At 37.6% G+C, this 16,249-nt stretch overlaps 2 protein-coding genes across 2 annotated transcripts; one reads left to right on the top strand and one right to left on the bottom strand.

Annotated features, from left to right (window-relative positions):
• Positions 1-2,693: 2,693 nt before the first annotated feature.
• Positions 2,694-3,848, top strand: LOC127427197 (hemoglobin subunit beta-like). The gene is made up of 3 exons (XM_051674666.1): positions 2,694-2,785; positions 2,887-3,109; positions 3,187-3,848. Exons 1-3 carry the CDS (start codon positions 2,694-2,696, stop codon positions 3,313-3,315), a joined length of 444 nt encoding a protein of 147 aa, XP_051530626.1. The 3' UTR covers positions 3,316-3,848.
• Positions 3,849-6,678: 2,830 nt separating this feature from the next.
• LOC127426829 (hemoglobin subunit alpha-D-like) lies at positions 6,679-14,698 on the bottom strand (the record flags this gene model as incomplete). The annotated part of the gene is made up of 3 exons (XM_051673859.1): positions 6,679-9,083; positions 9,253-9,456; positions 14,633-14,698. Coding segments are annotated over 3 exons (399 nt in total), but the record flags the coding sequence as incomplete, so codon positions are not given.
• Between the last annotated feature and the right edge of the window lie 1,551 nt (positions 14,699-16,249).

Here is a 16,249-nt window from a genome sequence, read left to right as displayed (position 1 = left end):
TACATTATTCCAAACGTTTGGCTGCCAGTGTAGATGTTGAGTGTGCCTTTGCCAAATGCTTAAGAAAGAATGAGTGTTTAAATACACAGTTATATGCATACTGTTGCGAAAACCTGCAATGTACATACAAGGTAGACATGTGAACATTGTTTCAGAAAGACATTAGTGCCTTTCCAATTACAGAGCTGTACCTTTCACCTCTCCCTAACTGCGAGCAGTGTCTAAACCAAGAACACAACATTAAATACAATGTTCTCTACAAGAGGAAAACAAAATGCCATCATGTCCATGTCAGCAGAGGTCTCACAGTGGTACCCTTGAAAATACAGATATATAAAAAATGGTTCAACTCGTTAAAAAAAAATACATACAATGCACATTACAGCATCACTATTGGACAAACCTGCTTCCTGCTTCTGGTGGTGTGAGGAAGGCCACTTTCTGGTTCTCATGGATCAAAGCATGTCCTCAGATAAAATCTATGAAAAAACAAACATAACTCAAAGAAATATATATTGTAAGTTGACATTTCATTGCATTCATATCTAAAAATTAGAACCATTCACATCCTATCCTTCTTTATAAACATTTAAAAGAAGTGAATGTGAAGAGACTGTGAATGTTTTAATGTGAATTAAGTTGAATTCTTTCAGGTTGAAACCATTAAGTTATTTGTTTCATAAATAATGGAGCTGTCTGTTCTTACACACACACACACACACACACACACACACACACACACGCACACACACGTTGGTGCAGGTATCATTATGAGGACTCTCCATAGACATAATGATTTTTATACTGTACAAACTATAGATTCTATCCCCTAACCCTATCCCTCACAAAAAATGTTCTGCATTTTTACATTTTCAATAAAACATCGTTTAGTATGTTTTTTTAAGCGATTGGAATTATGGGGACACTAGAAATGTCCTCATAAACCACATTTATAGCATAATACTCTTGTAATTACCAGATTGTAACCTAAAAAAAAGTCCTCGTAAACCATTTAAACCTGCCCACACACACACACAATCTCAAACAGGCCACTTAGCTTTTTTTCTAACAAAATAACCTGTCTAAGCTGCTGACTCCACAAGTGTCACCCAAATACCTCAAAATACAGTGGCATGCTATCAGACGTGCCACACATTTTAGTGGCATCTACAGTGGCATATGCCACTAGTGACCAGAAATGCCACCAGATAAGCCACAAGATATAGCAGTACGTGACGATGGCAACAGAACGTAAGATACCATAACGATTCAAATTATAACCACTGCTGCATTTAGTGGCATAGCATCTTCGATCCCATTTACAACTGGTATGAAGATGCATTTCAGGTGATCCAATCAGATGTGGTCAGCACTAAATACAGGTTTAAACAGTGTCTAAAATGTTTTGTGATCGGACCACAAAAACCACATACAAATGTTTGTCCTTCCTGACTTTGTTGCAGTTTATTATCATGCAGTAACACACTGACATAGTGATTGCTGTATATCGTCATGAAACAGAGTACCTCCCCTTCAAATCTGATCACAAGTGGTCACAGGAGACACATTTAAGCGACTAGGTGTAAACAGTGATGTGTCTCACCTGGCCACATGTGATCGGATCACCCGTGACACATTTTAAAACCAGGTGTAAACAGAGTCTTACAGTCTGCTGCCATTTGCACATGCTACTGAAAGTTGGCACATTCGGTTTTTATACAAAACGCTTGGGCATAGTAAGGTTAACATAAATGCATGAAAAGAATGCTGCATTGACCAAAATGTATTCACAATAAGCTCTCTCATCTAGTTACTAGTCAAACTTTAAAGAAGGACTAATGAAAATTAAATACTGTATGGATCCAGAAACTGAAAGAACAGATTAACAACAGATTTGCACATGCTGCTGAATTTAGTGGCATGTCTGGTTGTTAGTGGTACAGTCAGTTTCTGGATCCATACAGTATGAAAGTTTCATTAGTCCTTCTTTAAAGCTCACTATAGTGACTAGAAGAGAGTTCATTGTAAATGTAGATTTTGGTCAATACTGCATTCTTTGCATGCATTTATGTTTTGTCAGGTTAAAATCCCATAAGATTTAGAATTCTGAGCTAGACCATGATCTATACCAATGCTTTACACTTAACCTTGCCCATCAGAAGTGTAAGGTTGGATCTTACTCTCAGTAAGAATCGATGTGTTCAGCCAACCCAAACATACATCACACTGTACCCACTACATCCTTGTAGCACTTGGATACAATAACCTGTCATTTAAAAAAAAAAAAAAAAAAAAAAAAAAAGATTTGAGTGAATTACATTTAACATTTAGATTTGACATTAATGTTTAAATATGAAAAGTTTAATTAGAATGGAATTAATTTAATTGCTGGGTGATGGAAGCGAATAAACTTTAGGAAAATTTTCGACAGTTTACCAGCGACATATAGCTGCAGACTCACTCACTAAATAAATCAACAGCACATCATACAACCGGACTCCACCGAAGAGACATAAGCCTACTATATGGACGGATGTCAAGTTAATTCACGTGGACTCAATTTATCGGTCAGTTTCCACCCTTTGTATGCTTCGGACTATCGCCCAAACACATCTGCCCGACATACATGGGCGGTGACCTAACAGGCCTATTTAAAAGCCCTGTCCAGTGCTGAAGCCCACAAGACTGACACGATGGTGAAGTGGACAGCAGAGGAACGCGCCGCAATACAGGGGGTATTCGCGAAACTTGACTACCAGTCAGTGGGCCGCGACAGCTTGGCGAGGTAACTTTGTCTTTTGCCTTTCGAGCTGTTTAATTAACCCGTGTGTTGTTAATGTTTAGGCCTTCTGTTTAATGTTCCTCTCTTTACTCTATCGTCTCAAGATGTATGATCGTCTACCCCTGGACTCAGAGATATTTTGGTGGCTTTGGCAACTTGTATAACGCCAGCGCGATCTTGGCTAATCCAATGGTCGCAGCGCACGGAATGGTCGTGCTCCAAGGACTGGAGAAAGCTCTCAAGAACATGGATGACATCAAGAAGACCTACGCTTCTCTCAGCGAGCTTCACTCCGAAAAACTGCACGTTGACCCAGGCAATTTCCAGGTAGGTTTCTCAGACCAGTGGCTATTCTACTATGTTGGAACTCAGACGTGCCATAACTTTCCCTTTTCTTTTTACAGCTGTTAGCTGATTGCCTGACCGTGGTCGTCGCTGCACGCATGGGGACTGAGTTCACACAAAGCGTCCACGCTGCGTGGCACAAGTTCCTCTCTGTTGTTGTGTCAGCTCTAACCAAGGAGTATTACTAGATTCTCTGAAAGTAAAGGAGATTGTCCTGTAATGAGAAAAATATGATATAAAATAAATGATTGAGATCATTTTGACTTGAGTTGTCTCTTCATTAAATTGCCTCTTTAATAAAATCAAACAAAGGGTTTATGTACAAGCTACCACGCTCATTAAAACATGATATAATTGCAGAAGTGTTAATAACACAGCTTTAGTAACAGGCATGAAGGTTTTTGCCAGCATGCAGCAAGGAAGTTTGAGGTTTTTGTTCACTCTGATAAGATCTCCACTTCCTGCCCTGCCTCTCCTCACAAGACCATAAAAAGGCAATGAAATTAACAAAGAAAAATATTTTAACAGCATTGAATTATTTTGGTTATTACTCATATCAACAAGTACTAGGTCTATATTTTTAAAAGAAAAAGCTGTAGGCTATTAGTTAATCATGACTACATAAACAAACAATGATCAACTGTATTTTCATAAATTAACATCGCAAGATTTATACGTTTTAATAAAATATTGCTCATTGTTACTTCATGATACCAACAGCAATGCTTTAACTGATGTTAACAAATAGAACCTTATTGTAAAGTGTTACCAAAATAATAATAATAATAATAATAACTTTAGCAATAAAACTGTAGTTAAGCTATTTATTTTAACTTTTAGCTATTTAACTTTAATTTAACTACATGTAGGCTATTTTAGGTCCATAATTCTCTAAATGAAAACCCTGCATGCGGATTTGACTTCAGCAATAACATTAAACCTACAGAAGAGTCATACATTATAAAAGAGCTCGCAAGCAGCATGCACTCATGGACTGATCCATCTGGAATATCTAAGGGAAATCAGTGATTATTGTAACATGTTTTGATTTTGCTAATTTATAATAAAAATAATAAAATAATAATAATAAAAAAATGTTTAGCATCTTTGACATATCAGTTATTAGCCATGCCAGTTAAATGTATAACTTAAGTCAGATACAATTAATCTAAAAGTAGGTCTATAATCGAAGGCCAATGTTACATGTATGAAACACCCATGGAAAATAAGATAAATGTAACAATGCAAAAATGTCAGAAAAACAATGAAAAAGCTCTGTAATTCTGTGTGCATGTGTTATGTGTTAGTCAAACACACACCACCAGGCACCATTTCACAGCAAGCCAGACAAGTTGATACAGAAACTACTGTACATATTTTAATAAACTTTAAACCCCAAAAGTGTAACAGCATCAGTGAAATACAACAGTAGTTTAAATTCTACCCCTCATCTGCACTTTTGAATATGGCAAATGTCTGTGCATTCTTCTCATGCCAATTTCAACAAAACTTTCACTGAGCACATTTCCAAAAGCCTTTTATCTTCATGTAGCTGTTACATTCATGCACAACATTGCAAATTACATTGCTCCCAAATCAGATGAACACAAATTAATATGTAGCTGGAGGATAGATGGCTATTTTAAAATGATGAATTCTTTTATCTTCTGTAAATAGCTATTACCCTATAAAGAAGAAGAAAAAAAAATCATAAGGGAGACATTTGTACTTGTGCATTGTATATTAAGTTGTTACTAATGTTCCATTAAGCGTTATCCCTGCCCTCCTTACTGATTTCAGCACAACGGACAGCGTCATTTTTCATTTGGGACTTTGGACATTATTTCAGCACTCATGTATGGACAGCACTACACCTACACCGGCCACCACTTAAAGGAATATTCCGGATTCAATTGGCCTACAAGTTAAACTCAATCGACAACATTTGTGGCATAATGCCGATTACCATAATAATAATAATAATAATAATAATAATAATAATAATAATAATAATAATTTCTTTTCTTTTTTTAAAAAAAGAGGTAAAACTCTGGGTTACAGTAGTACATGGAAGCAAAAAAGTTAAAATAGGCCTGCTCACTTCTTTAAAGGTAGGATAACCACAAGACGTAAACAATAAGTGTGTTAACTTGATCTTAGTGTGATAAAATCACTTTTTAACCTTTTCTGTCTAAAGTTGTATCCAATTTTACAAAGTTGTTACAATGACGACGTGACGCAGAAAACCTTCAAATAAAAATGACTTTTTAAACAACGTTAAGGCTCAAATAACAGCCTAAATAAGTTTTAACAGAGGAAATAAGAGGTTTTATAAAATTATAGGCTTCACAATTCTGCCTTTAAACCTTACAAAAATTTGGTCCCATTGATTTCCATTGTAAGTGCCTCACTGCAGCCTCGATTTTTGCTGGACAAATCGAAATTATGTTTTGTGGTAATCAACATTACGCCACAAATTGAGCTTAACTTGAATTGAACCCGAAATATTCAATTAATTAAAGCTGTCTATTGCTCAAGTTCTCCTAACCTATGGGGAGAAGCAGAGAGACAGTTTGTCCCCACTTTCACAAATCATTGACAATTAAAATGATTTCCTTATTTGTTTATTTTAGCGAATACAGAAGTAGCCTTATGACATTTCATTGGAAGTCCAAGATACTTGGAAAAAAAAAAAAAACCCAGGATGGATTGAATTAATTGTGCGTTGCGTTATATGGACATCTGCCCATAACAAACAAACCAAGCAAAATATCGCACGCACAGTATAACAATCCACAGAGGGCACTATCAATAGTTCAAAGAGGGAGGTGTCCTAACCCATTGCCAATGGATGTTCTTTAATACTGAATAACCTATCTACGGCATTATTCAGGTAAAGATGATAGACACACGTCCTTTGCAATACATTTATTATGAAAATAAATGATAAATAAATTTTGCGGAACCATTCCATCTTTCTTATACGGAAGCCCTGAACCGCAAGGTGGAAAAAAAAATTTACGGTGAAAAAAGAAAAAATAGTGTCTCATTTCCTTCCTGAGTCTTACATTTTTTTCTCAGTTCCTAATTTTTTTTTCTCTCTTCAAAATTATTATTTTTTCTCTCTTCAAAAAAAAAAAATAATAAAATAAATAAATAAAATAAATAAATAAATAAATAAAATAAATGTTTTTCTCTCTTCAATTTTTTTTTTCTCTCTTCAAAAAAAATGCATGCGGTACCAACCTTGGCCACCAGGTGCCAATATCAGTAAACATGTAATTTTATGCTTTTAATGCTTTCTCTGTTGCTATATAGCTGAATAATACATTTATTATTTATTTAAGGGTTTGCAAACCTTAGTCAAGGCAAAATCAGGTTACATATGTTTGATATGGCATTCGTTGTTGTGTAACAACTGGAGTTATTTTTTTGTTTGAAACTGTTGGTCTTTCTAAACCATCTATGCCATTTGATTAGTGTTGCATGGTGGAAGCGAAGGAATGTATTGAGGAAAACAGGAAACATGGGGAAATTATTATTATGTCTGTCCTTTTGAAGTGTTAGGGGTACATCTGGTAATGTTAAGGCCGCGGGTGTCCTGACCATTTATATGTCTATGGTCGTGACATCGTGTACAAAAGAAGTCCGATTTCATTGGCTAGGCACCAACCTATAAAATGACTCCTTTGCACCCTCCCCCTGCCCCACCTTTCTCTCTTGCAAACACTGAGTTTGCAAGTGTACAAGTTAGTTATGCATCAGATATATCGTGAAAATAGTTGCAAAAGTCAAGGCACGAAGATTTGAAATTGCAGTGACAGATTTGAGAAGTTGCAAGTGCCTAATTGAGGTTGTACTGCGAATGTAAGAATAAGAGCAATTTGTAAAATATCCATGAGGTAATTAAAGATGAGTGGAATCTTTTGTACTGTAAGGTAAAAGCTGGATGGCTACCATAAGTAAAATATTTTTCAGTTGTGTAAATTATAACAGAACGCTAACGTGAAATAAGTTTAAAATGCGATAACGCTCACTTCTGGCCAGAGATGCTGTGATGAATGGTTCCGCGGCTCGGGAGATGGAACCCCCCGAGTGCAGGGGCTCACAAACAGGTCCTCCACTGGACAATAATATTTATTTGGGCACCAAATAACCAAGGAAAACATTCAAGTACACAACTCAATATACTGTAGGTAGCTGTAGGTTGATCCCATTAATACAAGTACAATTATCCTGGCAAACATTTGGTATTGCTAACAATCCACAGCAGGTTGACTTTGGGACATTCAGAGCATCAACAAACAAGTCTATATATTCATTAGGGGAATTTAAAAATGATTGTACAATACACCAAATTAATTCATATGACCACAAACTCCTTACACAGCAAATCTCTAAAACACATAAATATCCACAGAATACATAATTAAATACCACACATCATAAATACACACCATCAGTGATCAGTCAATACATGCCATTAATACCACTCAAGCTAAATACATAGCCGTCGTCAATTACATTACAGAATGCATATGGAGAGATAAACAACCTGCCCTCATACCCCCACTCACATGCACGCTCATGATAATAAACGCCGGGGGACGAATAAATAACATTACACATAACATTCAATGAGGCCTCCCCGGAGAAAAGAAACCCACAAGCATGTAAAACAAAAACAAATGTACTGCTGGCTTCCTAACCCACTACTGGACGTGGGATACAGCATTCGTAGAACACATCAACAGCGGCCACCTAAACCTTGAATTCAAGATTACCCCAAAGTCACAAATAACCCCTCCCAATTTATTCACAGCATTTTCGCAATAACAGCCAGCCCACGTTCCGGCACGGCAGCTCCGGCAAAAAAATTAGAGGTACCAAAACCCCCCCTAACAACAGAAATCATTGTACTTTTATAGCTTCACGCCCATACTGCTAATACAAAACAGGTGTGTGTAGCCTACTATTCTTCCCCCCCGGCGGAACCCGGGGAGCGATACTATAGGTGATTCCTCACCCCTCACCAATTTGTTTGGGATGAGCATTTTACATCTGTATAATCATCTAGCTCATGTTTAGACAGACCAACAATATTTGGATATTTACTTGACATTCTTCATCTGGAACTCTTCACTTCTGCAGTAGACAGTGTGTTTCAAAAGCATAGACAACTTGTTATATTAAAATATATTATTATAATTAAATTCCACCATGAAAGTCGCACATGACATCCCTGTTCAGTCGTGAGGATTTAATTTATAAATGATCTTTTTGTTTAGAAATTAGATTACTTACAACAATATTAACATTACCAGATGTACCCCTAACACTTCAAAAGGACAGACATAATAATAATTTCCCCATGTTTCCTGTTTTCCTCAATACATTCCTTCGCTTCCACCATGTAACACTGAGAAAATGGCATAGATGGTTTAGAAAGACCAACAATTTCAAACAAAAAAAAACTCAAATTGTTACAAGACAACGAATGCCATATCAAACATATGAAACCTGATTTTGTCTTAAGGTTTGCAAACCCTTAAATAAATAATAAATGCATTATTCAGCTATATAGCAACAGAGAAAGCATTAAAAGCATAAGATTACATGTTTACTTATAGTGGCACCTGGTGGCCAAGGTTGGTACCGCATGCATTTGTTTGAAGAGAGAAAAAAAAAAAAAAAATTGAAGAGAGAAAAATACAATTTAGGAAGAGAGAAAAAAAAAAAAAAATTAAGACTTAGGCTCAGGAAGGAACTAAGACAATATTTTTCCCCACCTTGCGGTTCAGGGCTTCCGTATACTTAGGAGGGGTCTTCATCGGAATTTCTCAGCTAAAACAGCAGAAAAAGCTGAGAGAAACTTGTCCACCGCCGCATGTGCAACTGGGGTGAAGTTATCACCCATATAGCACGCCAGCGTCACAAGGATGCAATGATTAAAAAGCTGTGAAAAGAATTTAACAAGTTAACATTAGTATTCTACGCAAGACATATCAACCCAAAAAGAAAAATGTCACATTTAATTTGGGGAGAGTATGTTGATCAAAGGCAGTTTGTAGCATAAGACTAGATCAGGTAAGTGAACATGTGTTGCTTAATTAATTTCAACGCACCTTAAAGTCTGTAGGATGTATTCGTAATTGGTAGGCATGGAACCTGCTGAGGGGCGACAGTGTAGTGCTAAGTGTGCTTATGTTCCTCGCGCCATCGGCCAAAGCCTGGACAATTTTCTTCCGTGGCAGCGTAAATGCTCTGAACGGGGACTGATGTCTAGATGAGAGAAATATGTCTTTGTTTTTGGGAACGCTGTGAACATCCTGAAAGCCAATAAACAAAAAAACAGACGTTGAGGTCAACAAGATGCAGCTAAGCTGGAGATCTCCTCCTCCCCATTTCTTGCCACTGTAAAATGTAATAAGTTGGCTTTACTTAAAAAAAAAGTGAGGAAACCAATTGCCTTAAAAAAATCAAGTAAATATACTTTTTTGGCTCAAGTGGACTATTCCTAGTTCACTTTACTTGAGCCAAATATGTACATTTACTGCTGGCAATCGGTTTACATGCTTTTTAAAGTAAGGTTAACTATTGGATTTTACAGTTTGCTCATGGAAAACTGCCAAATATGACAAGAGCATCAATCAATAACAAGACTTTTGATATTCCAATATCAGAAAATCGTACGACGGACTATCAAGAATCCACCAAAGAGTGTAATATTTTAAATAGTTCGATAAATTGTTTTCATAATTTAAAACCCTTATGTTAATAGTAACTAAACATTTCAGCTACACGTACTAGTGTAACAGTCAATTGTGTAAATACTTGCCATACCAAAGTAAGGAGATTTAGGAGGTAAAATCTTAATGTGAGTCTTTGGATATGAACAAATATTTATTTTGGTTATAGCAAGGGCGTAGCAGCTGCGGGGGACTTGGGGACACACTTTTTCAAGCTAAACCCATATCTAGTCCAAATGGTGGATTTGTATACAGTATTATTTGCATTTTGTTACTTTGGGCTGATTGAGCAACCATCCAGCCAATCACAGGTGAGTTTCATGAGCCGAAACAACCTTTATGTAATAGGCCATCAGTCAGACAGTCTAATCAAAGCGGCTCCGTTTATTTCTACAAAGTTGCTTTCAACAATGCTCATTTATCCATGTTTTTTATCGGCATTGATGTTGATCAAAATTAATAATCTAGAGATGAGGAACACACAAATGAGTTATTTATCAGCATATCATTCTTGATTGTCAACATTATGTGAAATGCACTGCAGAAAAACAAAAAACAAAGGCCAGTCCTTCTTTTAAGCACACATTATAAGTGGAGTTTATATCAGCACATGAGTCTTCATTAAGTTATTCTTTTTACATTATGTTTGTGAGGTAAAGGTTTGATCGGTTGTTTTTGCCAATTTAAGCAGATTACTAGATCTGTGTTAAATATGTAAAGCTATTTTAATCAGCTCCTGTTTACCTCAATGTTGGTGTGCCGTCGACAAACTGTAGGAAAAAAGATAGATCTGCTGTGTTCTTAGAACACCTTTACTGAAGTCAATAGATATGTAGACACACTTTTTTATACATGAAAACGTACGGATGTTATTGAAACACATTATAATTATTATAAGACTATTATTATTGTTGTCTTTTGATAACAGTCATGCTTAGCAGCTCACAAACTGTAAGGAAATTATAGATTTGCTTTGTTCTTATAATGCTTAAAACCTCTACTAAAGTCTCTTTGTAGGTCTTTAGACATACACATTTTAAAGGATTAAAATTTTCTTTTGATCGTTGATTCAGTGACTAACTCATTTCACACAAGATACTCATTTGTCACCACCTTCTGTCATCACCAGAAATGGTCACTGAATCAAACGGTCAAAGAAACAAATTCTGCTGAAGGTAGTCAAAACACTCGAGCCACATGGATGCAATTAAATCCCACAGTGCTCAAGCACAGAGTAAAAAATAAAATTGTGCACATGCACAGTTGTCATTATTGTAATTGATTAAATAATTTATTCAGGACCAGCTTGTGCTCTGTCTTTTATTGTCATGTGTGAAACAGAAGCAAGTGCTCCACAAGAAGCCCTTTATTTTTGCAGCTAATTTTGCAATACTTGAATCTTTAAAACACTACAAATATTAAAAGTATATAATATGTATATATTAATATAATACTTATATCATATATTAATATATACTGTAATTGTAACGAAGCTGGCTGGCAGACGAAGGCGATGATGATGTGAAGAACCCAAGTGCAGTTTATTTACATAAGTGAAATCCAAAAACCATAAATCCAAACATGAACAAAACAAACATGAACTTGACTTAACTTAACTAAAAATCAAAACATAAACATGACTATACTTGACTTGACTAGACTAGAACAATGACATGACATTTCACAAACAATACCTGACAATGGACAATGGCAAACAAGAGGATTAAATACTTGGACAAAGGAGAACACATGACAATGAAAATCAATGAACATTTAGAACTCTAAAACAAGATAACAAGACTGCTAACAGCCTAATGAAACAATGAACCAATGAGGGCAAGACACAAGAACATGGGAAACACATGACAAGGAAACAGGAACTAACATGGCATGTAACAAAAACACATACAGCCCTGACGGTAATATATTATTACTGCACTGTAAATGCTGGGACTGTGCGAGCCACCCACTGACAGCTGAGCTGAATCGACACTGAGCAAAAAAGTGGCAGTGAATGACTTTACGTCATATTAGAGGAACTCATGCTGGGATTCCAACTGACAATAATATGGTAACACTTTAAAATGAGGTTACATTTGTGAACTTTAGTTAACAACATTATAGTTAACATGATCTAAAAATGAACATTAATTTGATAGAACTTTTATTTATCTTGGTTAAAGTTAATTTCAACATACTAACACATTTTTATAATGAAAAGTTGTATATGTTAACATTAGTTAATGCAGTATGAACTAACATGAAGTATAACATGAAGTAAAATGAAGAATTGTGTTTTTATTAACTAACATTAACAAAGATTAATAAGCTAAATAGTGTAAAATATATTATTGGTTGTTAGTTCAAGACACCTAATAGGCCTACATTTACTAATGTTACCAAATGTAACCTTATTTTAAAGTGCTACCATACTGTCGTAAAATTCGCAGTTCACAACAACAAACTCATAAACTGCTAATGCAAAGAGTAAAAATGAGTGACAATGCACAAGTTACTGTCATGATCCTTCTGTCTGCCCTTCAGTTTTTGTTCAGTTTTTCATCTGTGTGGGTTTGTTTTATGTATGAGCACATGGCTTAGGCTAATGTTTATGTTTGCCATGTGCTCTTCCTACTCCGCCCCCTCATTCCCTCTGGCCTCACTCCTAGTTTAGTGTTATGTTGATTGTCTACACCTGTTTCCTCTTGTGTCTTGTCTGTATATGTTGTGCTCCCTTTCCTCTTGTGTTTGTCAGATTGTTTCATTCCCATGTCTGTTGACCTGCGTTTGTATGTTTCTCCACTGTCTTGTTTGTTGTCTTGTGCAGTATTTTATTTATTTTTTTTTAAAAAAAAATTGTGTTCTTACCAGTTTTCTCCTTTGTGAGAGTTTTGGTTCCTGTTTGTTTTTCTTTAGTTTAATAAAATATTTATTTTACTCATTCCTGCATTTGGGTTCTCGTTCCTGCTTACCTACTGTGACAGAACAATCTGACCAAGATTGGACCCAGCAGGAATGAGTTTATTTTTCCTTTTAAACCTCGTTCCCCTGTGCATTGTCAGGATCACACCCCCCAGAGCATCTTCGATCTCCCTCAGGGAAACCAGTCGGTGAGGGAGTATGAGCTTGAATTTTTAGTGTTGGGTTTGGGCTTCAACCAGGAATGCCTCATTGATCTCTTTGTGGCAGACCTGGTTTAGTCAAGTCCTGTATTCCTGTTGGGGGTGAAGAGGGTAGTCTTACCGAGACCATAAAATTGGCTTTAAAGTGGGATTATTTTATCTCCACCTGTGACTCGGAGGGCGCTCTCTCTCTTCATCCCAGCCCGTGGACAGTGATGCTCCTTCACTGATGGTGGGTGCTGCAGCCCCTTTTCCCATCACTCATATGAGGAGGAAGAGATGGAGCTCCACACCTGAGTCTGTGGCTACCAGTCAAGAGGCTAGTTCCCCAGTCGCTGCCAGCGCTCCCGGCCGCAGAGGCCGTTCCCCAGTTGCTGCCAGCGCTCCTGGCCATGGAGGCCATTCCCCAGGCACTACCAGCGCTCCCAGCCACGGGGAGGCCGTTCCCCAGTCGCAGCCAGCTTTTTCCGCCACGGCGGTTGCCACACAGCCTGTCCAGTTCCCTGTAGACTTCGACAAGTCTGTCCAGCCCCCGGTGACCATCGAGCTTGTTCAGTCCCTAGCGGCTGTCGACCAGCCCTTTGCTCGGTCCAGTGGCAGCATCTGTCAGACACCAGCTACCATTCTGTTGCTCAGCCCGGTAACCAGCACCCATCAGACACCAGTCTGTTGCTTAGCCCAGTAACCAGCACCCGTCAGTCACCAGTCTGTTGCTCAGCCCAGTAACCAGCACCAGTCAGACACCAGCTACCAGTCTGTTGCTCAGTCTGTTCAGTCCCCAGTGGGTGCCACACAATCGGTCCTGTCCCCAGTGGTCTTTGACCAGTCTGACTCCGTCCTGTCCACAACAACTACTGAAGAGTCTGCCCAGTCCCCTCTGTCAGTCAATGCCCAGTCTGTCCAGTCCTCTGGGGCCCCTGCCCAGTCTGTCCAGCCCTTCAGGGTCCCAGCTCGGTCTGACCTGTCCTGTGCCGCCTCTTACCTCACCTGCAGCCCAGCGGCCTCCCCTAACCCATCTGACCTCTGCCCAGTAGCCACCACCAACCCCATCTGTCCAGTGGCTGAGGATTTTCTGGTGCTGAACTCAGCTGCTCGGCCCTGGCCTCCCTGTCCATTCAGGTCTCTGGGTTCTCCTCCGGCTATGTCCAGGCCTCCCGGTCCATCCAGGCCTCTGGGTCCATTTCTGGTTCTGCCATGGCCTTCTGGTCCACCTATAACCTGGCCCAAACCATCCCCCTGGTGTGTCATCTGTCCTTCAGCTTGGCCCATTCCTTTCCCCTGGTCTTCTACACCCACTCCCTCCTTGATCTGCTTTCTGCCCTCCTGGTCCTCTGGCCACTCCTTGGGCCAGTCCATTAGTCCTGTCGGGTGTGGACGCCAAGAGGCGTCTGTTGGCGGGGGGGTACTGTGATGATCCTTCTCTGTCTGCCCTTCTGTCTTTTGTACTTTTTTTTTTTTTTTTTTTTTTTTTTTTTTGTGTCTGTGTGTTTGTTTTTTATATATATATATATATATATATATATATATGAGCACATGGCTTAGGCTAATGTTTACATTTACCATGTGCTCTCCCAACTCCTTGTTCTCTCTGGTCTCACCCCTAGTTTAGTCCTCATTATGTTGATTGTCTTTACCTGTTTCCTCTTGTGCCTTGTCGGTATATATTGTGCTCCCTTTCCTCTTGTGTTTGTCGGATCATTTCACTCCCATGTCTGTTGATCTGGATTTGTATGTTTCTCCTTTGTCTGGTTTGTTAGGTTTCTTTTTTTTGTGTGTGTGTGTGTTCTTACCAGTTTCCTCCCTCATGAGGTTTGTGTTTCCTGTTTTTCTATTGTTTAATAAAATTATTTTACTAATTCCTGCAATTGGGTCCTGCTTATGTACCATGACAGTTACAAGACATGTCCAAAACATATAACATTAATTCTACTAATTTAGATGATTTACAGGACTCTTATCCTACTGCATGTGTGTGTATACTGGATAATTTCTTTACACTGAAAGAGTGTTCAACTGCAATTGTTACCTCTCTATTTCTACTTGTTCTAACCCATATTTGTATTTTCATTAGTGTAACCTGCTTTGTCAGATATTTAGTCAGATTAAATATTTTTTTAAATAGAATAAAACCAGTTAATTTTGTTTTTACCAAATGGAGCACATTTTAGGTTACCTGACAATAAAAATTACAGTGAGTTGTTTTGGTTGTAATCCATCTATTACTGTGGGAAATCTTACACCTTTCCTATAATTTTACTGAAAAAAAAATAAATAAGTGAACTTAAAAAACTGGCTTCACATGTGGTAAATAAGGCTGATTTTATTCATCAAAAACATTATTTAACATCCCTGAATCAACCTGAATACCTTGACGTTACACAAAGCAAATTTTAATGGCCAGATCAATTGATCAATTGCAGGTTACCACTTTTTACAGTATATCTGTCAATTGTTGCCATAGAGCTATTTCTACCTGATCTAATCCTTAACATTAGTTTTGTTGCTGTAACCTAATGTATTCAGTTGATGAATAATATTTTTGACATGAATAAAACCAGTTAATTTAGATGTTACTTTTTTTAGTTTAACCTTTTTTCCCCCCAGTGCAATCTTTTACAAAACAATCATGCACAAACTCCTCACATTAAATAATTTGTAAGAACATGTGCCCTCTGCTTTCTCAAGGTTTCAAAACCACTGGTTTTTAAAATGTTTTGTCAGGTAACTTAAAAATTGTGCTTCATGTGATAACATCTAAATTAGCTGGCTTTATTCAAATAAAAAATTATATTTAATCTGATTAAAGTAACCTGAAAAATTAGGTTACACCAACAAAAGTAATTTTTATGGGTTAGATCAAGTAGAAATCTACAAGTGTAGGTTTTCACTTTTTTTAGTTATGAAAAATTTGGCAAAAAAAAAAAAAAAAAGAACAAACTGCAAAATTAAACTCTGAAGTGTTAACATTTTTATGATATAAAATACAAAAATAAAAGAAATTATCTGAGCATACGCTTCTGTGAAAGGGAGGGGTCACTGTGTCTGATAAACCCTCATGGCTGCCCCTATCAGTGGCTCAAGCTGCAGGCTGAAAGTGGGTGGAAGCTGAAGAGCAGCGTAATCCCCCATATCATTCCTGCCCTCCTGCTGGCAAGATGTGCAAGAACTACTCATGAGTCAACTGAACTGAAGCCACCTCTTCAATAGAATCCACATGCATTTAACAGAAATGTAGATTCTTTTCATTTGAG

This window comes from Myxocyprinus asiaticus, chromosome 36 (assembly GCF_019703515.2).
Source record: "Myxocyprinus asiaticus isolate MX2 ecotype Aquarium Trade chromosome 36, UBuf_Myxa_2, whole genome shotgun sequence".
Classification (NCBI taxonomy): Eukaryota; Metazoa; Chordata; class Actinopteri; order Cypriniformes; family Catostomidae; genus Myxocyprinus; species Myxocyprinus asiaticus.
The sequence above is the reverse complement of the archived record's forward strand: the minus strand, read 5'-3'. Positions and strand labels throughout refer to the sequence as shown.